We start from the raw sequence: 27,206 nt of genomic DNA on the forward strand, positions 1-27,206 counted from the left end.
ACCGCCGCGGCACGCCGCGCTATCGCACCGCCGCTACCCCACAGAACCACCGCTAACGCTCCTCCGCTTCCTCGTCACGATCGTCACCTCGGTGCCCCCCGCTCGCGCGCGCCGCCAACATAGAAGCGCGCCAAAGCGGCGCCGGCCGCGCAGCATCTGCCGCGATCCGTGACCGGCGCGTCTGCGGCGAGCACGCCGCAGAAGGGCCGTCAGTTGGTGGCTGCCGGGCGGCGGGCGAGGCGCGCGTGTGTGAGCGGTGCGTGAGGCGACACCGTCCCGGACCGGGGAGCAGCGGCAGACGTGCAGGTCAGTGCGGCGGCTCCTTGGGGGCGATCCCACGCGTCGCGGCCGATCGGCTGCATTTGTGTCATTTTGCGGTGTTTCACATACGTCATTTGTTTACTTGCCTTGTAGACGGTCATGTTTGGGCGATGAATGTGTTACCTGCGCGTCGTGTTTGCTTCCATGTTAAGTACCGCGGTGGACTGTTCTCGGCACGGCGGCCGCCGGTGCACGCAGGGATGGTGCGCACTACGCATGCCCAATTGCAGTTTCCTGAGGTTGATGCCAAAATCGGGGTCTTTACCCGTTCTTTGCAGCCCGCGCGCTCCTGTAGTATCAAATACGGCTTCAGGCATCACTGCGAATTCATACGCACAAATGCCGGCAATGATACCAATTCGGCGCCTTTATGTACGCACCTGATCGCTTCGCCGGCGCAAGCAAAATATTGCCGTTGCTATCGTTCTTGATCCAGCGGTTGTCGTGTGGCCGTGTCTGAGCACCAGATGCAGCCAAACGGCTGATAATTCACCCCTTGGAATCAGCGTAATTGCGCCGGAACCTGGCGTGGCGTGCCGTCGCGCCCACGTTAATTATAATTTTACAGCAGTCTGCTCCTTCTGGGTTTTTCTTTGACTTTCAATAGCCCATGGCTAATAGGCCGGTGCCACTGTGCGCCCGGACAATGGCGCGGAGCGGCGTCCGGGCCGGACGACTGAGCGCGACATACCCGGTGGACGGCGGCTCGGTTGGTGCACGTGCCTCCACTCAGTGCCGCCAGACACGCGCCCGGAGGCCCGGTGAGCAGGAGCTCGCGCGGTTCGGGTGCCTCCACTTAGAGCCCCAGGCGCACAGACAGGGGCTTGGTGGACAGAAGGCCGGGCCTCGTGCACGTGCGTCCACTTAGAGCCCGTCAAGTGCACGGACAGAGGCCCGGTGGACGGGGGCTATGTGCCGCTGCTCGTCCCTCAATTACACTGCAAAGACAGACCGACAAAACGGTGAGCCACGCACTCAACAGGGGGCCCTCATCCTGGTTGTCAATGGACATGGGGTGCGGCGTATGCACGTTACGTAATCGTCGCTACGAAAGATTGGTGCTCAGAAGCAATATCTCAAGCGGTCCACACCATGTGAAAACATGTAAACTGCTCCGGAAACGGCGCTAAATCGCGTCATCTATCAAACAGGGCATTGCTCTTTCTCGAGTGTGCAGCTAAAGATGAAATCTCTGATATCGGTAGCGAATGTCTCGATCGTTTCTTTTACATCACCTGGATCGCGTCATTTCGGAGCGACCATTATCCCACCATGAAAGCCGTCCATTACAGTGGCGTATCCAGGATTTTGCCAGGAGGGAACAAATCGGCCCATATGGGACTTCCAGTTCCCTTTGTCGCTTGGGGACCCTGTTTTGGATTCAGGCTACCTGTATGGGTTCGGGATCTCAGTTTGGCTCATCGGATACCCGTTTCGATGTTTAAAAGCCCTATACTTAAACCCCCCCCCCCAAAAAAAAACACTGCCCTTCGATCACAGGGCCCAGTCAAATCTACGGGCGGGGCATAGCCCCAAAAGCCTTTTGGCTACGCCACTGGCCCAAAAAGGGCGGAACATGTGAGCTGAAACTACCGGTCAGCTTCCCCCATCTCCGTCCTGGTCGGCAGCTGTAAAGTCCCCTATAGCACCGATTAGAGGTTCAATTGTAAAACGCTTCTTTAATGGGTTCATCGTTACGACGGGCTCGTAACCCGACGTCCGGTGCGTCGGCGCGATAGGTTACGAGCGTGTCGTACCGCCGCGGCGTTACGCTGGCTGGCCGGTCGGTGGGAAGGACGGGACGGTTCGCGGCGTCTAGTGCAGGTGTGGGCCGGCGCTCTGGCGCGGGTGTGGGCCGGCGCTTTGTCGCGGGTGTGGGTCGGTGCTCTGGCTCGGGTGTGGGCCGGCGCTCTGGCGCAGGAGGGAGTCGGCGCTCTGGCGCGGGTGTGGGCCGGCGCTCTGGCGCAGGCGTGGGCCGGCGCTCTGGCGCGGGTGTGGGCCGGCGCTCTGGCGCAGGTGTGGGCCGGCGCTCTGGCGCAGGGTGGGCCGGCGCTCTGGCGCGGGCGGGAGCCGGCGCTCTGGCGCGGGTGTGGGCCGGCGCTCTGGCGCGGGCGGAAACCAGGCGCTCTGTCGCGGGTGTGGGCCGGCGCTCTGGCGCGGGCGGGAGCCGGCGCTCTGGCGCAGGTGTGGGCCGGCGCTCTGGCGCGGGCGGGAGCCGGCGCTCTGGCGCAGGTGTGGGCCGGCGCTCTGGCGCGGGCGGGAGCCGGCGCTTCGGCGCGGCGCATCGGACACACGGACCGACGGCCCGGTGGACTGGAACTTAGCGGGCACACGTGCGGATGCACCCAGTGACGGCAAACAGAGCAGAGGCCCGAGGGAGAGAAGCTCGGTGAGCACCGCACGCGCCTCCACTGAGGCCCGTTGGACAGGAAATCGGGTGATGCACGTGCCTCGACCCGAAGCTCCAGGTGCATGGGTGGGTGCATGATGGACGGGATGCATGAGGTGTTGCGCACTCCTCAATTTCAGTGCACGAAGGCAGGCGGACAAACTGCGCGTTACGCCCTAAACTTAAGTCCATCAGGCAGATTCTGATAACGAATGTACACGGGGACATGGATGTCCGGACATGCACGTTTGAGCGCGCCGGTTATATTGGACGCCATGGAATGACCAATGCCCTAGTAGCAAGATCTTGAGCTGCCCACACGGTGTCGGAACTGACTTATGCTGTCCTAACAACAACGGTATCAATAGTTGTCATCTCCCAGAATAGTGATCATCTCTCAAAAACGTCATTGTTCTTCCGCGAGTGTGCAGTTAAAGATGAAACCTCTGGTATCCATAGCAAAGATCTCAATCGCTCTCTTATTTCCGCTCAGCCGCATAGCTGCAACGCAGCCGACCCTTGCTCCGCGATGGAAGACATCCAATCGCGCTCAACGAAGGGCTGAACGTGTGAACTGAAACGGCCGGCCGTCTTTCTTCACCTTTGCCCCGGTCGGCCGCTGTGAAGCCATCTGTAGAGCCGATAGGAAGCGCGGCGTCGTAAAACGCTCCGGTGATCGTCTCCTTACCTGTCGGCCTGCGTTACGCCGGCGACCCAGCCAGTGGGGCGGTCAGGCGGCTGGCACGTCAGCGTCCGCAGCGGGCAGGAGCGGACGAGCGCGAGGCGTCCGGCGCACACGCCACCTGAGCGCTCCGCAGTCGGCACCGACCGCCGCGACGCATTGTTCGCGCGCCTTCGTGCGCCAAGCGCAGCTTCAGCCCCACGGAGACCGCCAGATTCAGCGCCGCAACAGGCGTTCGCGCAATTGGGTCACCCAGTTGTATCGGCTGTCGTGGCTTTCTCGCACGGCAGTGCACGTCAACGGGCCGGCGGACCTCTCAATAGCACGGGGCCGACAGGCGGAGGCGGCGGGCGGGGCGGGCCGCACCGATCGCGCCGCTTTCGCCGCCGGCGCGGCCATCTGCCGCGGCCGGCTGGCGGACCGCTGACCGGCGCGGGCCGCGCGCGAACGTGCGACGTGTGGCTGCGTCGCCGGTCGGTCACGGGTCAACGGCGCGCCGGCGAATGCCGCGCTCGCGCCGGATTTGTCCCGGCGCGGCGGCGGTGCGGCTCGGCGCGGCTTCACCGAACTGGGCTAATGGGATGCCGGGCGGACGCGGCCTGGCCGACCCCGGCACGTGCGCGAGGTCGGCGGACCGAGTGCCACGCGCGTCCCGGGAGGCCGACCTGGCCCGCCGGACCGCGGTATAACGCAGCATTCCTTTCAAGAAGGGCAGGATGGCGTCAGGGTTGTAGGTTTACTGGTCATGGTGTGTGGGCGCCAGTGTAAGAATATCTATAGAATATCTATAAGGCATGCACGTGTCTTGGCTGAAGGTGGCTGCTAGCTGTTTTTGGGCGGAAGGGGGGTGTGCCATAAGCTCCCGGGTGTTTGCGTCCTTCTCCATCGCTGAGCGGTGAGACGGTGAGATCGATGCCAATCAACACCATGCACTTCTGCTTCAGCCGGATTGGGCGCAGGACGCCTACGATATTTTCATACCCTGTTCCCTGAACATTTATTGGTGTTCATCCAGCGGAAGAGGTTGTGTGACATATTTGTGTACTTCTCCGTTTCGTAGTTGGCTTCGTCGTATTTTGGGACTCTGCTAATTTTCTTCAAAATAATGTGATGGACGTGGGGGACTCGTTCGACGGTAGTGACCGAATGCCGCGAGTGTCTGCCGGGGGACGGTGGTGGTGTGGAACTTCTCAATGGGTCCTGAGATATTCATGTATAGACCAAAGAAAAGTATCACTTCCCATAGTATCTCCTCGCGTCTCCCACCCACCCTGAGAGACGGCGTCAGACGGGAAAGTCAGTGGACTCAGCGGGCTGGACCGGCTGAGAACGGCTTACGTAAACATCAGAGAAGCTGGCGCGTCCGCGCTACCACCCGTTGCCACGAGCGGCGCTGGGCCTGGTGTCTCACAGTTCTAGGGTGGCCTACCGTGTCATGTCTTTATGGGTGGCTGAAACACAAGCCCGTCAAACTGTCATGGGAACATCGAGTTACTGAGTCCACCTGCAGGGCCTTCCTAACATCCCGAGCAGCGTGCAACGTCGTCGTTTCTGTAAGCACGCGATGAAGTCGCTGAGTCACTGGTTGTGCACTTCGTCGAATCACCGGGCGAACGCCGTTTAATTAAGCCCACTACCTCTGTGTTTCTGCCCACCACCTCCCTGTTCCTGCCCACTCACCATGAAAATATCTTCCTGCCCGCTCAGCGCCCGCTTCGTATTTCCTTCAGGGCACGCCCCACATTCTGTCTTGATATTCATTGGCTTAACGCCGAAAGTGCAATCAACTGCCCCGACGTCCGGTGTCACTTGCCGCTCCACTGACCCGCGCGTTCCTCGGCGTCCGCTGGTCTTGCCGACCCGCCTTCCCGCGGCACCTTCTCCCCGCGCATCCCCCCCCCCTGCCCCCTCCCGCCCCCTCAGCCGCGCCGCTCGGCCACCGGGACCCGAGCCCGGTGAGCGGAGCAGTCGGGCCGCTCCCCGCGACACCGTTACCGTGCCCCGAGGGCGCGCGTCCGGTCACGCGCGGTCGCACCACGAGCGCCGCCTAATTACCCTGTTTATCCCATGATCCGGCGCTGGTGACGCCTCCGCGCGCGGGGCGGCCTCACTTCCGGTCCGGCCGGGCTCACGTGTAATGACCAGTGAGCGCGCATAACTGTCCGGCGCGGCCACAGCCCGGCCGATTACAGGCTTCGGGGAGCTCAGGTGTGGCGCATCTTCGGCTCCGGAGACGGCATCGCTTAAACGGCTTCACACGCTTAGTGAGCGATTGCTCGCCGGCCATCGTGTGTTATGACCCACTAAAAGGCTGACGACCAGCCGTTGTAGCTGGAATAAAGCGCTGCCGTCGAGGTTGTTACCCCAGGCTGTCGTCGGATGTCAGGCGGCGAGACGCCCGTGACGGTCGCTGAGCGCACGTCGGCCATCTGGCTGAAGCTTGAGCACGCGTGCTGGCTGTTTGATATGCAAGAGTGAGTGCATTTGTACATTCTTGCCTGATGATGGAAGGGTTTTGCTTAGACGCAGAGTCAGAGAGCATGCGCCACCCACGGCCTTGCCACTTACAGGCCTTGCAGGCCAATGCTATAAGCCACGGGTAGTTCGTGACACTAATAAGGCATCAGATTGAGGTTGACTGACGACATTATGATCAGCGGTGAGCAGAGTATCCTCCAAATGGATCAGCTTACTTCACCTTTGCTTGCTCACGTTTGCATGCTGTGTATATGCCCTCTTAAACGTCAAACGAAACGTACAACGTACTACAATCTTTACGCTCTCCGACATTTACCACCACTCACCGGTGGCTGATCCGGCGTGCTATAATTCTCTCGGTTGCTATGCTAATGTCGGAATTGACTGTGATGTGTGGTGACGCACTCCTGCTCCGGGGCTCTTACTCGTGCCCTTCTGTAAACACATTTGATTTATTTTGTTTGCCAACGATCTATATGGATACGATCTATATGAAATTCCATTGCATTGCCGAGGCTCGAGGCCATGGTGGCGCAACGCGACGTGATTTAAGTGTTTAGGGCGCCGAAGAAGGTAGGCGCGCCTCACAGGGTCCGCGCGCTTTTTGTCCTACGCGCCACTGTTTCGACCCGTGAAACGTGCGCCTCGGACAAAGGTGGTCTGCTCCTGCGCAGACACCGATTGACTGCTATACTGAGGGCGTGTTCGCATCGGGGCGCAGCTACCTGAGGCCATCTGCCATCGTACGCCTGCAATGCCACAACACTGAGCGCGTTGAAGACTTGCAGACGTGATGTAGTTTTGACCACTGACCACTGACAGCTAATCTGATCCGGCTACAGTGCATAGATAGATCTGTTTTAACTCTTTGGCCATTGCCCGTATCATTTTATTATTACTTTTAGTGTATGCCTCTTATGCTGCACCCGTAGGTACTTTGAAACATGGCAATGACCTGAAACCATGTGGATTGTTTCCAGCATACTGGTACATTTAACTGATGGCTGGCCATATCGTGGTACTTCAGCAGCAGTCATGATATGCGTTATCAGCGGCAGTAATATTGTACTCCGTCGGCGACAGGCAAAGTGTTAGATCTGTCATGATCTGTCGGCGGCGATCATATCATGACACGTCGACATCAGTCGTATCATTTCACGTCGGCAGCAGTCATATCATGACACGCCGACAGCAATAATATCATGACACGTCGGCAGCACTCACATCACGATATGTCGGCAGCAGTTATATCATGACACATCGGCAGCAGACACTGTCAGCCAGCCGGCGATTCCATATGTTCACCGCGGGCTCGGCGATCCACCCAGTCGCGGTCCGGACGACATGTGCATTGTACGCCCAATCAGAACACAGCTGCCGCCATGTCAGCACCGGTCCAGTTATGCGCTCGGCGCATGGGATGGTTCGTCGTGTCCCAAATAACAACAACGTTGATGCGTTCTTTGCACGCAACAGTACCGCGTATTGACGAGCTGACTGTGATTGCCATCTCTACCTCGCATGACATTCACATTCCACTTCGGACGGAAGCGCCATTCAGCGGTCGAAAACCACCTTCTGTAGCGGATCGTGCGACACTTGAAGCACACCAAGTGAAAACTCACATCAACTGAGCGAGACAGGTTAAATAGCCGCGATAGCGCCGGCGAGTGGACTCGTCGCAGGTCGCAGTCGTTCATCAGAGCACCATCAATAACGGGCCGTTTGGCCGGGCCGCGGCGGACCACCCGGGCGCAGCGGCACGCCGTGACTTCAGATAAAGGCGTCTCGGCGGGACCCGGCCGGGTTCCGCACGGCCGACCACGCCGCTCGAGCGCCCCTCACGGGCCGCGCCGGGCTCGTACTGCGCCTCGCGTCCGACCTCAGGGGTAGTCCAGCGCTCGAGCGCCCCTCACTGGCCGCGCCGGGCTCGTACTGCGCCTCGCGTCCGACCTCAGGGGTAGTCCAGCGCTCGAGCGCCCCTCACGGGCCGCGTCGGGCTCGAACCGCGCATCGCGTCCGACCTCAGGGGCAGACCGGCGCTGGGATGCCCCTTACGATGCCGCGTCGGGCTCGAACCACGCCTCGCGTCCGACCTCAGGGGCAGACCGGTGCTCGAGCGTCCCTTACGAGGCCGCGCCGCGTTCGTACCGCGCCTCGCGTCCGACCTCAGGGCGGAGCGGCGCAGGACCAGCGCTCGCGGCGGGCCTGAGGCCGCCGATCGCGGTGGCTTGGGCCGCTTGGAGCACATGGCCAGTCGAGAGCGGGCATTTCCGGCCGGAGGATGCTCGAGGAAACGTTAACAGCCGACCGCCCGTCAGCAAACCGACTGAATGTCCTAAAGCCGTTGTAATGTGGTCGATGTCGTCAGATAACTGGAAGTGCTAACAACGTTCCATCACAACATTACGAAAAATGTTAAATGCCAGGGAGCACAAATAGTATTAACGGGACATCCAGCCAGGGAGCACAAATAGTATTAACGGGACATCCAGCCAGGGAGCACAAATAGTATTAACGGGACATCCAGCCAGGGAGCACAAATAGTATTAACGGGTACATCCAGCCAGGGGAGCACAAATAGTATTAACGGGACATCCAGCCGGGAGCACAAATAGTATTAACGGGACAATCCACCAGGGAGCACAAATAGTATTAACGGGACATCCAGCCAGGGAGCACAAATAGTATTAACGGGACATCCAGCCAGGGAGCACAAATAGTATTAACGGGACACCCAAATCAAGAAAATACCAAAGATTGAGCGGGCAACGCGCTATAGAATGAACGGCGTGGTAAGGAAAGCATCGCTTAAAAATACCATATTTGGGATACTGCAACGTACCGCAAATATTTGGTAGCATTTACAATCGTCAGTGCCCACATGTATATGCCAGTTCGCAAAATGATGCTGCAAACTTTTGTATAGAAACGTTATTCGCGCCTTTATGTCATGCTCTTCTCTCTGATACTCTGCTATGTGTGATAGCTCAGTTTCGGGTATCCCAAAGAAACTAAACAATGAACGCTTCGCCGTTTCTCGTTCCGATATGCTTTTCCTCGATTGTGGTGCCGCGGCCCGTTTGCATCTAGACCCGTTCCTTCACATTGGTTCATTCAAGGCCTCAAACCATCACATTTGCGCTCGACTTCGCTTATAGGGGAATAATTTATGAAATCGACGTCGGAGTTAGAATCAGAGTCAATGTCGGCCGACTTCATCAGCCTGAGTCACCGATTGGCCCAGCTGAATAGATGTGCAAATAATATGAAGCAAACACTCGTTTTAACAGCTTTCGTTTGTGCAGCAAAGGTCACGCTTTTGGCAACATATAGATCTTGTAACCGGAACTGACCACATTAGGACCAACGCTGGACTCAAACCACATCTTGTTTAGTCCGAATGGGAAGCAGACTAGAAGGATCATGTAACCTTCGAAGCCAGGACTGAAAGCGACCAAATGCGTTATGACTCCCTCCTGGAATGGATTCCATCGAAGCGGAGTCGAGCACAGGTCCTCCACCATCTTACCCCGCAGTCCGCTGCGACTGTCATCGAAGAACATGTCATAACAACGACGGTGAACGACTTCACTTCTGATGGCAACAAAAGCCATCGGACCACGCGACACTTCCCCTCACACAGGACCGCTACCAGCCCGGATTCCCAGACGCGCGCAGGCACGCATATCATCAGCAAGTAAACGGCATTTAAACTACCGCCCCTGACCGGTCTGGGAACGCGAGGCGCGGCCGGACACGCACTCTCGCACAGACATTCTCTGGGCGGATCAATCACTCCCGGTGGACACATCCGGAAATTATCATTAACTGCGGCAATCCAGCCGCCGAGGCCGAGCGCTTCGGCGACGGGCGGCCGTGTTTGGATCCGTGACATTGTGTGGTCACGTGGGAGGCGGCGGCCAGCTCCGACGGAACGGTGTGGCGCGCCGCCGCCGGCTGGCTCCGCGGCGAGGGTCGCCCGGCCTCCGAAGTCGTCGCCTGACCGCCGTCCGGCAGACGAGGTCGCCGACGCCGGGCGGGCGCCACGGGCCCAGCCCCGCGCGCCCGGGGCCGACCGTCTGATGGACTCGCTCACGAACGGCGGGCGTCTGCCACGGGCGTTGGACTTCATGCTCTCGGGCGTGGACTGGTGTCGTGTCACTGTGCTGGTGCTGGTGTCGTGTCACGGTGCGCTCGGTCCTGAGTGGATAGCTGTGCAACATCGTCGACAGCAGCCGGAACTATGGGATGTGACTGACCTGCGCCAAGAGCGTGAAGGCCCAACCGTGCCGGATCGAGTCTAGCCGTGTGACAACGGGACGCGTCCGTGTAAACGCCAGCGCTTCTTCCGTGACAGCTTGAATGTCTGTCGTGACTGCCTGTCACGGCGGTTGCGGTCGTGAATGAAAAGTAGAGAGAATATACATACGTGGAGAGAATATGAATACATAACCTAGAGTAGGGGGTTGATCTCCAAAGCTCTCGGCTCGATAAAACACATCAGCTTTGCTTCCATCCCGGTCAGCGCGCTGCACGCGCCGTGAGATTCCAGGGCCGATGGCATCTGAAGGGGTCCATACGCCACCTGCCTCGGGCAGCCAGCTGACTGCTGGCACATCTGATCGGGCCTCGTTTGAATGGAGACAGCGTCATCTGAGCGATGCGCAGCAGAGGCTCGGTAGCAGCGCCCGGTTCTGCTGGCTCTCTCCCCAATGATGCGCCGTTTTGTGCTCCCAATCCGCAACCAGGCACCACATGCCACGTGTGCCGACTCGGCCGCCTCGGAACGCGGCGCCAGGATGAATCCGAGGAAATTATGTCTACAGCTCATCCAGTGACCATCTGACAGCGGCGGACAGTTATTTCCCACCTAGCCTAATTCAGCGTTTGCCCAGAGTCTGAATGGCCGAGCGGTGATAAATCCTGGGACGCCATACGGCATGCGCCGGCCGGTCGGCCGCCGCCGCTTCCCACGTCGGCCCGGCCGCCGAGCCGCGGCCCGCTCTCGGCCCGGACGTGCCGACAGCGGCGCACGCCTCCTCAGCGGGCCGTGCATGCGGGTGCGGTGGTGAGTGTGGCGACGGCGCCTTCGCTCCGGCGCGTCTGGCGTGACCGAGATTCGGCCGGCCTCGCCGACCGCGACCCGGGCGACTGAGGTCCGGCGGGCGGCTGCAGGGGTCGCCGCCGGACCGGCGACCGGCTCCTCGGCGGCAGGACGACCCCTCCAGGGCGGCGTCGGCGTCTGCGCCGGCGGGCCGGGCTGTCGGGTCGTGGCGGGCGGGTCAGCTGACGCCTGGCCAGCCGGCGGCCGCCGACCTCGGCGCCATCTGTCGTGACCATCTGCCGCCAAAGCAGCCGCCAGGGTTAACAGGCAGAGCGGACCCGAGCGGCGGCCGCCGCCGCCGTCCGTGACCGCGGACGCCGCAGACCCGCTGCTCAGGTCGAGCCGGTGCCACCGCCGCGGGGCGACCGCCGACGGAGCACGGAGCACGCCTCTGGCTGGTGCGGCGCTCGGCTGAGAGGAGCGGGTCGCCGGCGCCCGCCCGCGGCCCCCGGCGGGCAGATTCCAGTGCCTCGGACAAGCGGCCTCTGAAGGATGTCCATTGTACACGGTGGAGGTGTGTTACGGGCGCCATAGGCATGCGGAAATGATAGCACGTTCTGTGTCTGGTGTGGGGTGTAAACTTCCTCACACAAAAGGTTTCGGGAGCTAATGGGCATGACGAACTAGTAATTAAGAATAGAGTTTTTATCGCGCGCGGCGTCGTTATGTTAAATGATTCTGAGTCGCGGGTGCCCCAACATCCATTAACATCAACGCCCGCTCCCGATTTAAAGATACTTCGAAAACGAAGGCTTTTAGTTTTTATCAGGAAGCTACGTGCGTGCCATAACTGTTGTTTTCTGCGAGGTGTTGAGCATGGCGGGTGCTAGGGATGGCCAGAACTGGCCGCGTGTACATATTGTTCTAACCCAACTGTCATGCCTAGTGACTAAAACAGATCAACACATGCACTGCGTTAACTAGCTGGTCGGCTTTTTGCGTTTATCGACGCGGCATTTCCAGTACGCGCAGGGCTTTCTTAATTCGAGCAATCCGACCAGCCGCATCTCTTAACAATAATGCTCACGAGTGCATCACAGGTCGCATGTCCGTTGGCTGGCTGCTGCCGCCTTGTGTTTTATGTGGGCACATTACATGTGGCCCCCGCTATGCGTGGCCACAATGATGGTCTAATTGAGCTTCCTTCCCACTTACCTACATCGCATCTCCAAAGGCATCGTCACGACCCCAGTGTCGGGTCCATCGAGTCCCCCGTCAGGTTCCGGCAGCGCATTACGGTTTATGGACTGTGTTTATGTTGATGGGCAGAGCCGCCCATGAAGATGAAGACACCCGCTGAGACCATCGGGCTCCCGAGCCGCTGGCTGTAGTGGAGGCCGTTTGGCACCGGCGCGGGAGAGTTAACGACGCCACTTCAACGACGCCCTCACTCGCGGGGAGCCGCCAGCCGACGTGAATCGCGTCTGGACGAGCCTTGTTTTGAATCGGCGAGCGTTTCGTCGGAGGTGTACTCGTACCGCGCAAAATGTGCATCGACTGCTGTACAAACGCGGGCTCCCACTTGGCTCAAGTGGTTGCGTGGGTCTTACTAGTGACAACGTCTGCTAGAAACATCAGTAATAGGTTGGCGACGTAATTCGTTGAAACGAAATGCGTTACAGAAAAATATTTTATGCCTTTCCACCATGGTTTTCTATAACATATCCCCAGAGCCCAACAGTTAAGGCCTACCCACTCTGAGAAGCGAGCTTACCGGTCCGGAGTTCGCTATGCAATGTGGCTAATTTCACGCGTCAAGTCCAGTGGTGAAGATGTCTGCGATTACATAAATGATTTGGGTCCAGTTATGGTAGACGTGCAACTGTCGCTTATTCACATGCGCTTCTATTTACTTGCGTAAGGCTTGCATAACGTATAGCAGTCGGGAAATATTCATTCCGTCTCACTCGCCGCACGGGACCGAAGCGCGTCGTACCGCATCGATGGATAACAAGCCAAGCCCCGCTTGCTGGGGACTTGGGAACTCTTATTCGGAGCTTGCACTTAGCACCCGGACGGAATCCTCAGCAGGCGGCACTCGGCGAAAGATATACACCTAGCCTCTTGTCAAGATCCCTAGTCCACTCGGCGTCCTGCTGACAGATCGCTTAAGATACCCGACCCCAGCCGGCGCTTGCTCCGTTTGGCCAGTGAGTTGATTTCGTTGTTTGGATTGGAGCCTTTGGACCAGTCGTGACCATTTCAGGGCTGGAGACGAATGAGAGTGGATAACCGTGGGGCAGAACTGTGCGCACCTCGGGTCCATCTGCAGAGAGGCCGCACAGGGGCTCCTCCTCTGAGTATGTGCTCAGCACTCGAACGAGGCCCCCTCCAGGCGGTACCCGGCCCACCCACGGACGGTGCGTGTAGGTTGTCCCGGATGAACGGGGTGTCGCGAGGATGCAGGATGGAGCAAGAATAAGGATAGCAGGGCGGACGGTGAGCTGGTTGGGGCGGCAGCCGCGCATCGCACGTCCTGTAGACGTCGTGTCTGTGTAGACGTCCTGTAGACGTCGTGTGTGCTGACCAAGTGGAGATGGAGCAAGAATAAGGATAGCAGGGCGGACGGTGAGCTGGTTGGGGCGGCAGCCGCGCATCGCACGTCCTGTAGACGTCGTGTCTAGTTTTCAGAAGTGAAGAGCGTGATGTCAACCAATGACCGGGCTGTAGTTAGGAGGAAACGGACCCACAGAATCCCGTTATCTGCTCCACCCAAATCATTGTTCACGGCAGAGGCCTATTAATGAGTGGTGATATTACCATGCATGAGACGCCCCTAACTTATTATAATCATTATGCATGTGCAGGGACTGATATCAACTAGCCTGACTGTAAGTAAGACCTAGTGCGATTAAGAGTCTGAAGTGGCATGCGGCTGCACCCTGGCACAAACTCATGGGCGTGTGGAGCCGTTGCACTTGCCTCGAGAGTGCTGACCAAGTGTTCTCGCCTTTCGAGTCACGCTTGCATGCTCACTCGGGAAACCACGGGGAATACCGTCCATTGGTGAGAGCTCATCACCACAAGAAACTGATGTCTATGTTGCAATGATGGTGAATTCCAGGTCAGCTATGAACAGCGCTCCATCACTGGTTTAACGTAGACACGTTTGAAGGATCGGGCCTGCCGAAAATTTGTTTTGAGTAAGGTGGATAGACTTTCGCACCATACGGGTAGGGCATCAGTGTGGCGTAATCCATTGCCTGACCACTAATATATATATATATATATATATATATATATATATATATATGTCATTAAGAGTTTTCCGTTTACGCTGTGATGCCTTAGTAATTTTTTTCGGCAAGCTAGTATTAGGTATTAGTTTTATTATTTTTGCCTGAACGTGGCCCATTGGAAGACGGGCACCATGTCGCACTTCAGTCATGTCATCGTTTTAGTCCATAGCTTTTCGGCAGAGGACAAAGCGCGGAAGCAAGAGCACAGCCAGAATTTGCGACGAGAGGTGGGGGGCTTCTATGATTTGCGATGGGGGAGGACGGTGTTTTACGAGCGATTCCCAGCCCTATTGACGATACGTACGCACGACGAGCGGACTCAAAGATCCAATAAACGCCAATAGGTACAATATCTAAAGTATCAATGAGTTTCAATGTTGGGTTGTCCTGGCACCTTAAGCAATGGCTTCAGCTGTGTGCCGTACATACTGATTTGGCCATCCGCTCGTCTTGCAACTACATGACGGCTGTTGGGTCGTACATGTCACCGCCCGTGGTATTGTCTATAATATATAAAACCAAAGCAGTTCCCCTGATCACCACATTCCGGAATTATATTACTAGAGTCTAGTGACAACTGCGCTCGAATCTTCTGGGTGGCTAAAGCCCCATGAGCCCCCCCCCCCCCCCTCCTTGCCTGCCCACTGCCCAGGAGCATAACGTTACCGGTACTCGTGATTTGTTAGCCGCGAAAGCTTCTTTAAGCAATCAGGATCTTCCATCCATTCTAGGAAAACTAAGGCTGGAATTTGTTGAAGCAAGCCCACTCTGTTGAGGCTGTACGTAGCGCTCCAGGACTGCGGCTATCACTCACCAGTAACGGCAGTTTTTTAGAGCCGCCCCGATCCGTCACTGCGGGGAACCGCCACCCCTTAAAGTGCCGACACCTTCTCACTGCGTGGCGGGATACTTTGTAGCTTCCGTGTAGCCGTTCCAGCAGGCAGCCATGAGTGGCCAAGGACGGCGACATTAACAGTCGCACCGACGGCGGACCTTGCATAGAATGAGTCCGCTTTACGAGGCGGCCAGATCGTTAGTAACAATGCAGGCCGGCGGGCAACAGCCGCTGTGATTTGTGGGTGTACGTACGGTGAGCTACAACCGCGAGCGTACGGGAGGCGTTTCGATGTAACAACTGGTGGACGGGAGCGGGGATTTGAAGATGTTCTTTACTCAACGGTATAAAGTTGATGCGGGCTGATGCAGGTTCAAGCTGTCTGTTCACGCCTCTCCTAAATGGGGAGCATTGTCCATATTTGCACCATATATGCCCCCCTGGAATGTGTTTCGGCTAATTGGAAGTTTGAGATTACCATTTAAATATATATATATATATATATATATATATATATATATATATATTTATATATATACATAATATATTATATATATATATATATATATATATATATATATATATATATATATATATATATATATATATATATATATTTAAATGGTATGCTTCGGATTACACCCTTGTGGCTTCTAATCCTGGGAGATCTGGCTGTAATTTATGCGATAACATGTTTTGCGCAGTTTCACATGTTTCCCACGTTTTGCGCATTGCACAAGTGGCAGCATGGCGTCACGCGGAAGGACTGCAAGTGCTGCTGCCGCGCAAGACATAGACGCCGACAAGCTCCACGCACCCACTCGGTCCCCAGCGACCTGCCCTCCCCGCGCCAGCCGATCTGACGGACCAGCGACGCGTCGGTCGTCGCTCCGTGCGTTACAACAGCCCGGTGTCGCACTCGGCCGCCGCAATCTCCTTATAAGTCGCGCCCGGCGCCCATCACTCTTCCGCTGATGGATAATCATCGTTCGGTTCTCGCGGCGATTAGGCGGCGGCCGGCGCAGGATGGCGCGGCGGCGCGCCGGCAGCTAGGACGCCGCTCCCACGCCATCGGTCTGATTGGAATTACGCGGACGCGACTTCCTGAGTCCGTCTAGCCGGCGAGACGGCCGGTCAGTTCGGGTCGGCGCGACCCGCCGCGCGGCGTCGACGGCGTCCGGCCGGCACCGGCCCGACCTGGCGCGCGCTGCAGACCGTCGGCGTCTGCAGGTGAGCTCAGCGAAACTCTCGCGCTCCGTCTCCTTTCCTGTTGACAGCTGCGAACGCGCCGGGAGGACCTCACCACCGTCTGATCGGGGTGCCGTCCCGAGCGCTGCCGCTGCAAGAACGGGTGCACACCACCCACGGAGCCGGAGCGGCGGCGCGGCGGCCGTGTCGAGAACGGTGGCTGCGGGCGCATCCCGCGAGGGTGCGTCCGAGCGTGACGGCCAGCCGGCAGTTTATCACCTCAATCAACACCGGCGGGTTCAACGTGCCGACGTCCCGGATGTGCGCCCGCGTCCCGGACGCAGCCGTGGCCGCGAGCCGACGCATCTCCCCGCCGCCGCCGCCGACGCCACGCGCTCCGCCGGCGTCGTGCTTCTCGCTGGAGGTCATGATGCACCGCGACCGCCGGGGAGCCGCCGGTGACGCCGCGCTGCGAGCTGCTGGACTGGAGCGGAAGGCGGGCCGCCGGGAGATGGAGGGGCATCGGAGGGGATTGGGCGCAGAGTGGCCGGGCGAGTACCACAGACGAAAGGCGGGGTCGTATCACAGTTGGGGACCGAGAGGGTACCGTAGACAGAGACCGGGCTGGTGCTACAGACGGGGACCGGACTGGTGTTACTGACGGGGACCGGACTGGTGTCACAGACGGAGACCGGGCTGGTGTACAAATGGGGACCGGGCTGGTGTTACAGACGGGGACCGGGCTGGTGTTGCAGACGGGGACCGGGTTGGTGTTACGGACAGGGACCGGACTGATGCTACAGAAGGGGACCGGGCTGGTGCTGCAGACGGGGACAGGGCTGGTATTACAGACGGGGACCGTGCTGGTGTACAAATGGGGACCGGGCTGGTGCTGCAGCTGGGGACAGGGCTGGTATTACTGACGGGGACCAGGCTGGTGTTACAGACGGGGACCGGACCGGTGCTACAGACGGGGACCGGACCGGTGCTACAGACGGGGACCGGACTGGTGCCACAGACCGGGACCGGACTGGTGCTACGACGGGGACCGGGCCGGTGCTACAGACGGGGACCGGGCTGGTGTTACAGACGGGGATCAGGCTGGTGCTACAGACCGGGACCGGACTGGTGCTACGACGGGGACCGGACCGGTGCTACAGACGGGGTCCGGGCTGGTGTTACAGACAGGGATCAGGCTGGTGCTACAGACCGGGACCGGGCTGGTGTTACAGACGGGAACAGGGAAGGTATCACAGCTGGAGAATGTTCTGAGCCAGTGAGATAAGCTATAGTTCTCTCTCACCGCTATTCGTGTCCGGAGTAACAACGCCGTTAACATTACAATCTACGTCAGTTTCCACGTCGTGGTGGTGGTTGGCAGGATGCCTCCCACGCAAATTGTAGAAATCCGCCCATGTCTGATGTACCTTGTTTTCCATGCGTCATGCGGCACAGTGCACGCGTGGGACTCGCACGCCAGGCGTAGTAAGCGTGATAGTTACACCGTTTTACGACCGTGTCTTGGCTGTGCTTGTTACGGCCGCCAAGAAGAAAATTTACATAATACATATTCATATATTCAGAACATCTCCCCGGAAAGAGTGAGGTATGCGACGGAGCTCGCCTACCTCGCCCCCGTCTTCTTTCGACGAATGCATGACCTTGTGCATGGCAGTCATGTAGCCCGGAATGAAAACGGCGAACATGCTTCACATTGACCATTCGAAGATTTTGGAACATCTTCTTTATTGACATTTCGAACATTTGGAAAATTATCGCACATTCTGAAACCAAAGAAACGCTTGCCCGCCATTAACTTGAAGATGCGGTAAGTCCGTGTCCGCCGCGCCTGCGCGGTCTAGTGCGCACAATAAACCCCTGCGTGAGTAAAGTTGACAGCCCACATGACCGTCCGCTAGTTGTGCGCAGTGAGCTTACTTACAGCTTCGAAGGACAAACTGAATCCTTGAGACTGCACGTATCACAGCACTCAAGTGCCCGTTCTAGTTAGAGGCCGACCGGGCTGGTAAGCTGGAGAGTGAAGTCTCTGATCGGACATGACCTCGTCATTCTGAGCCCCGAGGCATTATTGCAATGAGAGCAATGGCGCATTGCAACTGATCATGCAAAGCCGCTACATCAGCGGTGATGCACAATCAGCCGCACTATTCAGCAACCCTGCACTATCCCTCAACCACGCTATTCAGCCTGGAGACAAGGATTTTGTATTTGTCGTCGCTACGAGCCTTAAAAGGCGTTATTTTTCACGTCCCTCTATGCAATACTCCCAAAGCAGGCACACAGCTCACGTCTGCCTTCATACATGTGTACAGGCACGGTCAGTGCGAACGGGCTCGTACTGCTCGCTCGAAATGAGCCCGAGTCATGCTGTAGTTTCATGTACAATTACAGCCATCGTGTGTCACTGTGGGAGCGCTTTACGCGCATCATGAATCAAGAACCTGGGGTGCAAGCCCGGTGCAATTATGAGCCTAGCCTACTCGACCAATGAACACCATATGGATGTGAGAGAGGTCTATAAACTTCTGAAGATCCGTGCCATTTGTCATAGAAAGACTACTGTGGGAAAGAATGCTGCCGCCTGGCTCGTTTCGACTTCACGGCCCCTGCGTCTCCGCCGATCTCCTAACGGGCGGCTCACTGACAAGACCGCCGCCAGCTGGCGGCGGCAGAGGGGCGCCCCGACGTCAACAGACCGCCGCTCTGAGACACGAACTCAGAGGCGAAATCAGAGAGCGGCGCCTCTGACACTTTATCAGACACGCTTCGGTCTGTGTGCCTCACGCTAAGAAGCACAGACGTCCATACTTTCACCACCAGGTACCAGCAAGTTAAATATTCATCTCAGGCACATTGTCATCAGACAATGAGTACCTCACCGTCAGATGCAAACATACACACCGCATCCCATTCATGCAACGCCAACCGACTCCTCGAACCAGGACATCGTACTCCAAGGAGGCCCGGAGCAGATGGCTAGCAGCTGACGCGGTGTTGATAAATGAAACGCTGATTGGTCGGTCGACAGTCCTGGGAAGCCGTCTGACGGTGCGGCGCAGGTGAAGCGGCAGAACGGTGTCCGTAATTCGGACTCGGGCTAGAGGAGGTGTGTGCCACCTTGCAATCGTTTAATGCAGTACCCGGTCGGGGACGCCTTGGATAGAGGTGGATGCAGCTGTCGTGGCGTTTGAAATGAGCGAAAAATGCTTTGACCTGTTAAAGGCTATTTCCGCTGTGTTGAGATCTGCAACTGAGAACTTACGCTGATGAGTCGGCGGAAAACGTCTTCGTTTATTCAACCCAACCGTGTTAAGGATGATTGCTGAACGATGCAGTTCATGGTTTCGTTCACGTTCAATCAGCCGGCGTTTGCTGGCGCCAGTTGTAATGCTATGCAACCGAATGTCATAGTAGAAAGTCATGCTTATCAATGGATGTAAATTAACATGGTCCGGTCCGTACCGCGTTTGTAAGCCATCTCGGTACCCACCAGGTATGCAGAACATTGTGGATCTAACACTTCAGTTCTCTCAACACGGGTGCTTTCAATACGTTGATGTCTCTAAAACGTTGTTTGCCCGTGGATGGGAACACGTAACGCGATTGTACAGTTTCGGCCTCTCGTAGGACGACGAGTTCAAGACTCACTGCATCGGCCAGGTTTCGATGCCTCGCTGTCATCAGCGTGAGAAAATCCTACGCTGATGTCCTCGGCGATTAAATGCGCCGCAAATAACAGGCACGCGGAAGTTCAGGTGCGCGCGCACCACCGGACCAATGGCGGAGTCCTGTGACAGATCCTGGGACGGACCGCGTGTGGAGTCTGGTGCCATTCGCCGGGACCACGAGCAGAGTCTGGTGACAGTTCCTGACGTCCGGGACGTTTACCCCTGGAGCGTCTGAATGGTATATGATGACGATGATCGTCCCATACGACATTGCTGCACCACCATCATGGCTTGAACATAGGGTAATGGTACGGGAGATTATCCTGGACAACCTTTGTCATGCAGTGCGAGGGTTTGCTCGCTCGCGAACGTTCAGTAGCACATGCAGTAGGTATGCATCATGCAGGAACAATATGTATTGTAATAAGTGGCATGTACGTAAGGATCCTTACCGAAGCCAGGCGACTGAACGGTCTTTTTTTTGGTTGCGGCATCACTCTGATGATAGCGTTTAGATACTTATCCTTTTCCCTCTTGCAAGAAACAATTACTTCAGTCGTATACATGACAACGTCAAGCAGTGCGATAAGCTTTGCTTCAGGTCTAGACACCGATGGCTTAATAAGACATCACTTTATCGTTGCGTGATCCATAATAGTCAGGGTCGGAAATGGACGAGAAAGCTGTTTGTTTTGCTTCTTGACTTGGGAACCTGATATGCTTTAACAATAAGGAAACGATCAAACCCTTTTAGCTTGTCACATTAACTGCCCATGTTAATGCTTGGTTCGTCTTTCGCAAAGAGTTTATAATATTTCAGTGCCCAAACAATTTATGATATTTCAGTGTTCGTCATGGGACATTTAGGAATGCTTTATGAATGGATGTCTGACATGCTACACGCCCATTTAGTTTGATTCCAAAATGTGGTTCTGGGTTATACCGGAAGACGCCACGGATATTTCGTTAATGCGTGCCGTGGCATTCTTTGAAGCTTCCGCACACCATTTGTACAGGTCCCTGCCCATATGACCGCACTCATGCATACGTTAAAGTGGCCATTACAAATTAGCTCATATGTTTCCGATATCAATGATAGATTCCGGATACCTGGATCAGCTTTTTAGATCCAGGCTTGTGGAATCCATGGGCCGTTAGAATATCAATTTACCACTTGGACCGCAGCGTGGACATGACGGTTTACCGCGCGAGCGTAGCGAAAACTTTCTGACGATAACGATGGGGTTGCCTTGCATGCACACTTTCTAATGTCGGGCAGCTGGAATGCACCTGAAGCCGGATCGGCGGTCTCGCACAGCCACTATGACCGCACGTTTTGGTGCCGGATCTCGCCGGATACACGCGACATAACGGGGCGGAGCGTCCGGTGCCCGCGCGAGACTTGGCACGCTTTAATCGAGCACAATGTCCCATCTGTCGGCGCTGAAACTGTGTGACGCGCATCGAGGACAAGGCCCCCTGCTCCCGCACTTCAGACACGGCACCTGGCGGCCTGGTGCGAGGGGCGCCCCGACCCGCGTGCCGGCGGATCTCGCGGCAGGCGGAGGCTGCGGCAACGCCTCCCTCCATCCCCGGCGACGGCGACGGCAGTGATCCGACCCACTGCGAGCCGCCGCGCGCCACTTGGCCGGTGAATCGGAAAAGTAGCGCTACGGTGGACCGTGGCTGGTGCGCTGCCACGCACCACCTCGCGCCGCTGCACCGGCCGCATATCAGTCATCATTATTTGCAAAGCGACGAGAGCAACCACGTGGAACTGCAGTCGCTCCGCATGAGGAGTCAGCGTCCGGCATAATGGGCCAGATTCCCAGGGAACGGGGCTGTCGGCGGCTGGACGGCGCGGTGCGTGGCGCGGGCGACACGGCAAGGCGTTATTGCGCGCAGCGTGAAACGAATTTCGCTTAGGAGCTCGTTGGCGCCGCATAAGTGAAATGTTTAGCTGTATCGTTCGCTGCGCGCGTGCCGGTTTTCATACACAGCTGCCTAACAGCGTCAGTATTGCGGCGCACAACAGTCGGAGAAAGGGGAAATCCTGAGAAAAGTACGCTGACAACGCTAAGATGAAGAACGGTCTGTCAACCCTATCACGGCCAAGCCACAGTCGCGTCGAACCGCGCGCGTACAACATATTCAGCACATCCTCCGCTTCACCGCTCACTCTGACTCTGCTCTATCTTTCCAGGACTCGGAGAGCAAAGTCTGCCTTGGGTGGTAACTGACGCCGACATCCGTCCGTGGCGCGGTCCCTGAAGCCGGCCTCCGTCCGTGGCGCGGTCCGTGAAGCCGACCTCCGTCCGTGGCGCGGTCCCTGACGCCGGCCTCCGTCCGTGGCAGTGACCCCTGACGCCGACTTCCGCCGATGCCGGCCGCCGCCGCCGCGCGAAGATGATGAGGAACACCGCGGCGGCGGACGGTTACAGTTTCCGGCTGGACGCGGACTCGTCGAGCACCTACTCGGACGCGAGCACGACCGAGCGCAGCTCCATCTACAAGCGTCGCATCGACTCGCTGTTCCGCGAGAAGCGCTCGGCCGGCGGCTCGGACGCGGCCGCCGCCAGCAACAGCGACTACGAGGTGATGGAGATGGCGCCCGAGCAGCGCAGCCAGCAGTTCCAGGACGTGCGCTCGGCCGTGCAGGCGCAGATCGAGAAGATGTTCGCCGGCGGCGGCGGGCCGGCGCCACTGAAGCCGCCGCCGGCGCCCGGTCGGACGGCGGAGCCGCCAGCTCCAGCGCGGCCGGCCGGCGCGCCGCCGCCGCCGGAGCCGGCTCCCGCGCTGGCGGAGGAGCCGGCACGGCGGCCGGCCGCCCCCGAGCAGAGCCAAGAGGTCGGGCGGTCGGCCTCCGCCGGCGTCAAGTTCAAGGTCGACTACCTGGGTGCGCTGGCGATTGAGGACAAGGCGACACGCCTGGAGGACCTGCAGTTCCCGCTGAAGCGGCTGTACATGGAGTACCGGATCCTGCAGAAGCGCGGCAAAACGCCACTCCCCGGAACACTAGAGATCACGGACACAGGGGTGCGGGTGCAATACGTGCGCGAGCTGCATAAGGGCGTGCAGGAAGTGTTCAACCCGTTCCAGACGATCGCCGTGTGGGCAGCCGTCAAGTTCGTCGCCAAGAAGCAGGTGAACCCCTCGGGTCAGATGGAGCTCAAGTTCGCCTTCCTGCCGCTCATCTGCGACCCCGAGAGCCAAGAGAAGTTCACGCTGTACAACGACCTCCAGATGGACCTCATTACCGAGGCGGTGGGCGTCAGCCACCCACCCGTGTTCGCGTGCGTGATGCGCAAGCCGGGGTTGGTCAAGACGCTCGAGTGCCACGGCTTCGTGTGCGGTGCGCCTGAGGACGCCATCGTGATCGCGGCCAACCTGTACCAGGCGCTGCTGTCCAGCATGCGGACCGAGCCGGCGGCCGGCTCGCCGCGGCTCGACACCTCCAACGGCAGCAACTCGAGCGTCGACACGGCCGCCGACGAGTCGGACGCGCCGCGCCGGCCACCGCGACGCCGGCGCGCGCCGCCGCCGCCGGACGGCGCGCGCCGTGAGCCGGCGGCCGACGAGCGGCGCCGCTCGCAGCGCAGCCGCTCGTCGGCGGCGCGCTCGCCCAGCCGCAGCCGCAGCCGCGCCCGCAACAGCCACGGCTCGTCGGAGCACAGCAGCCGCAGCTCGAGCGAGCGGGGCGTCGAGCGGCGCGGCCGCAGCGCCAGCCGCCCGGCCAGCCGAGCGGCCAGCACGCGGCGCAGCCGGCGCCTCACGCGCAGCGCCTCCGACCGGCACGGCGTGGTGGTGGACGACTTCAGCGGCGGCCGGCTCCCGCGAAGCCGCAGCTTCGCCGAGCTCAACGGCCGGCTCGACATCAAGCAGCTGCTGGCGCAGATCCAGGCGCGCGACGGCATCCGCACGGTGGACGACGTGCTGCGGCAGGTGGTCAACCCGGGCGGCATGAGCTTCAGCGACCTGCGGCCCGAGCACCGCGAGCTGCTGCTGCGGTTGGCGCTCACGCTCAGCAAGGACGAGATGTACCAGCGGAGCAAGCACATTATGAAGAAGCAGTCCAAGAAGCTGTCCTCGGTCGGCGAGAGCGACACGGACGGTAGCACCATCAGCAACGTGCTCAAGGCCACCAAGAAGTCGTTGTCGCGCTTCAGCTCCCGCTCTGGCAGCTTCCAGTCGCCGTCCTCTTACCTGCGCGAACGTACGCCGCTCAAGAAGCTCTACAACGTGCGCGCGAGCGAGAAGAAGCTGGGCGTGCGGAGCGACGGCGAGGTGACCGTTCGCGCGCTCCGCAGCGTCTCAGGCGCGAGAGACGAGGCAAAGTCGCCGCCCTCGAGGCTCTCCTCCTCGTCCTCCTCGGGCACGCGGCCGGCGCCCAAGACGCCGATGCCGGCGCGCGCACAGCGCGTGCCGCCGCCGGCGGCGCCGCCGTGCGACTGCGGCTGCGACTCGGAGTCAGTCTACTCGAGCAAGTGCTACTGCACGCTGCCGCGCGGCGCCGGCGGCCTGACCAAGGCCAAGTCGACGTACGACCTGCCGTGCGCCTGCGACACGGAGAGTTGTGCTGAGAGCGAGAAGTGCTACTGCTCTCTGAAGCGCGTCAGCAAGAGCGGCCTCAAGGTGTACCAGATCAAGCTGGACTCTGAGAGCGAGTCGACAGACGGCGCGGCGCGCTCGACGCTCGGCCGAGGCCGGCGCCGTGAGTACGGCTCGCTCGGCAACCTCTCGCGCGCCGACTCGCCCTCCACCGCCTGGCGCAAGAACGCGGCGTCGCTCCAGAGCGGCGGCTCGCGCGACTCAGCGGCGCTGCGGCGCGGCCGCAGCTCCAGCTCGCTGCTCACCAGCTCGACGGGCGTGATGGGCGACAAGAGCGGCGGCGCCGTGTACGCCGAGGAGGCGGCCGTGGCGCGCCGCCGCAGCCGCAGTCGCAGCCTGGCGCTCAGCCTCGACAGCGACGGCAGCGCGCGCGACCCGCAGTCGGCGCGTGCCGGCCGCAAGAGCTTCAGCATCGACAACCTGCACCACTCGGCAAACGGCTTCATCTTCAACCGTATGAGCTCGACGTCGTCAATGTCGACGACGTCGAACCGCTCGAGCCAGAGCGCCGGCTCGGGTGGCCGCTTCCTGCTCGTGTCGGCGGCCGATCCGTCGGGCAAGATCGTGTACCGCGGCGCGTCGCAGCGGCAGCCCTCGCGTAACGGCGGCGACATCATGTCCATGAAGAAGACCACCGAGATCGCCGCCACCTTCTCCGGCCTCAAGCTGAACCAGACCACCGACCTGCTGGGCACCGAGAGCGAGGACGACGCCTACAGCTCGATGCAGAACGTGAGCGGCTCCAACACGGCGCGCTCGCGGCACGGCTACTCGGACCAGAACATTGAGAACTCGCTCGGCTACCTGCCCTGACGGCGGCCGGCGTGGCGGCGCCCGGCCGCCGCGGCTGGCGGGCGGCTCGCTCCGACCGGGGCACGACCGCTCACGGCCGGCTGAAGCTGTGCGCCGGCCACGAGGCGGCCCCGTCGCCTCTCGCGGCTGCCCGCGATCAAAAGCGTGTTGCGTTACGCACGTGTGATGTTGGTGTTGTGTTGTTACGAAGCCTCCTCGCTCCATGTGATGTTACGGGGTGAGGTGATCATGTTACAAGGTTGATGCGACACTGAGCTCGCAACTGCCCCCTCAGTTCGCATGTGTCGTGTAAGGCGTATTGGTGGAACGGCTTAAGTGGGTCGGGCGGCGAGCTGCAGCCAGGTGTGCGAAGTATTCCCTATGTTATTGTTGATGAAGTGTTGTTTGTATCCATTTAGCACGCATTATATGAGGTACGCCGTTGGAGTTCAAACGAGGAAATGTGGAGTTACAATATCTTAAGAATCAGGAAGAATCAAGGTACAATGTAAAGTGTTCTTTAGCTGAAGAATAGGCAGATGGCATCGAGAGGTCGAAAAGTCGACGACCTGAAGTCGTCGATCGATTGTTGCCCGTGAAATTCCGAACCGTATTATATTGTCAAATATTTTGTAAGCAATGTGTACCAAATACATATTTAAGCCCTGAGAAAGGTGACGTCACTTCATTTTAAACAACTGCATCAGGGAAAATCACACAGATTAGCTTCCAGAAACAAAATATCATTGATAATGCCACGGGTGCTACAGCGGCCGTCATTTTGGGAGAGCGTGGTGACGGATGTCTCATTTAGGGCCGAGTTCATTCCCGAAGCAATCCACGAGCGCTGTGAACAATTGCGTCGTTTTGTTTCCCCATCAGCCTGATCGATGGGGCACTTCGAGTAAGCAAACACGGCCGCACCCGCCCCGCAAGCTCAGGATCCGACGGGGCCGGTAAATTGACGGGCTGGCGCCGCCGCCCGACCCGCGCCCCACGTGACGGATGGGGTCATGATCTCCCTGTCGGCTCGCACGCGCGTTCAGCGGCTACCGTCGCTCTGATGACGGCCGGCGCGGTCCGACCGGACAGTTGAAGAGGGCAGCTAAAGGCTGGGTGTACCTGGGATGAGCCGGTCTGCGGAGGAGATCTGTGCCGACCTAAGAGGAAAGACAGGTTCATCCCATGGTGTGGCGGGCCGGGGTGCCGACCCGACATCGTTAAGGACGGGGCTGACCGACCAGCGGGTGAGTTCCGGTCAGCGCCTGTGTCGTGAGAGTTTTAAGGTCGGTGGCCGTGTCGCGAGGGGACCGGCTTCGTGAGCGAGCTGGAGCCGGCAGCATGGTAGTGAGGGACCCGGGGCCGTGATGTGCCACGGTCGTGAGGGACTGGGGTCGGGGGCTGGGTCGTGAGGGACCCGGAATCTGCGGCTGCGCTGTGAGTGGACAGGGGTCGTGACTGACCGTGGTCGTGAGGGACTGGGGTCGGCGGCTGGGTCGTGAGGGACCCGGAATCTGCGGCCGTGTTGTGAGTGGACAGGGGTCGTGACTGACCGTGGTCGTGAGGGACTGGGGTCGGCAGCTGGGTCGTGAGGGACCCGGAATCTGCGGCCGTGTTGTGAGTGGACAGGGGTCGTGACTGACCGTGGTCGTGAGGGACTGGGGTCGGCATCTGGGTCGTGAGGGACCCGGAATCTGCGGCCGTGTTGTGAGTGGACAGGGGTCGTGACTGACCGTGGTCGTGAGGGACTGGGGTCGGCGGCTGGGTCGTGAGGGACCCGGAATCTGCGGCCGTGTTGTGAGTGGACAGGGGTCGTGACTGACCGTGGTCGTGGGGGACTGGGGTCGGCGGCTGGGTCGTGAGGGACCCGCGCTCGGC

The 27,206-nt window shown here is 59.1% G+C and overlaps 1 protein-coding gene across 1 annotated transcript; it reads left to right on the plus strand.

The window, feature by feature from the left end:
- Nucleotides 1-222: 222 nt before the first annotated feature.
- On the plus strand, nt 223-25,349 carry LOC119111729 (uncharacterized). The gene is made up of 5 exons (XM_037235533.1): nt 223-306; nt 22,132-22,607; nt 22,764-23,422; nt 23,708-24,300; nt 24,400-25,349. The coding sequence occupies exons 2-5, from the start codon at nt 22,335-22,337 to the stop codon at nt 25,347-25,349; spliced, it is 2,475 nt and encodes an 824-aa protein (XP_037091428.1). The 5' UTR covers nt 223-306; nt 22,132-22,334.
- Nucleotides 25,350-27,206: the final 1,857 nt, after the last annotated feature.

Source organism: Pollicipes pollicipes, unplaced genomic scaffold, assembly GCF_011947565.3.
Source record: "Pollicipes pollicipes isolate AB1234 unplaced genomic scaffold, Ppol_2.1 Scaffold_7261;HRSCAF=8764_pilon_pilon_pilon, whole genome shotgun sequence".
NCBI lineage: Eukaryota > Metazoa > Arthropoda > Thecostraca > Pollicipedomorpha > Pollicipedidae > Pollicipes > Pollicipes pollicipes.

What these genes read in the sequence shown, in the direction of transcription:
- LOC119111729 (XM_037235533.1), top strand. Translation starts at nt 22,335, where the DNA reads ATGATGAGGAACACCGCGGCGGCGGACGGTTACAGTTTCCGGCTGGAC. An exon ending in CGCAGATCGAGAAGATGTTC is followed by an intron (nt 22,608 to 22,763) that starts GCCGGCGGCGGC and finishes GCCGCCCCCGAG; the next exon opens with CAGAGCCAAGAGGTCGGGCG. An exon ending in CTCCTCCTCGTCCTCCTCGG is followed by an intron (nt 24,301 to 24,399) that starts GCACGCGGCCGG and finishes ACTCGGAGTCAG; the next exon opens with TCTACTCGAGCAAGTGCTAC.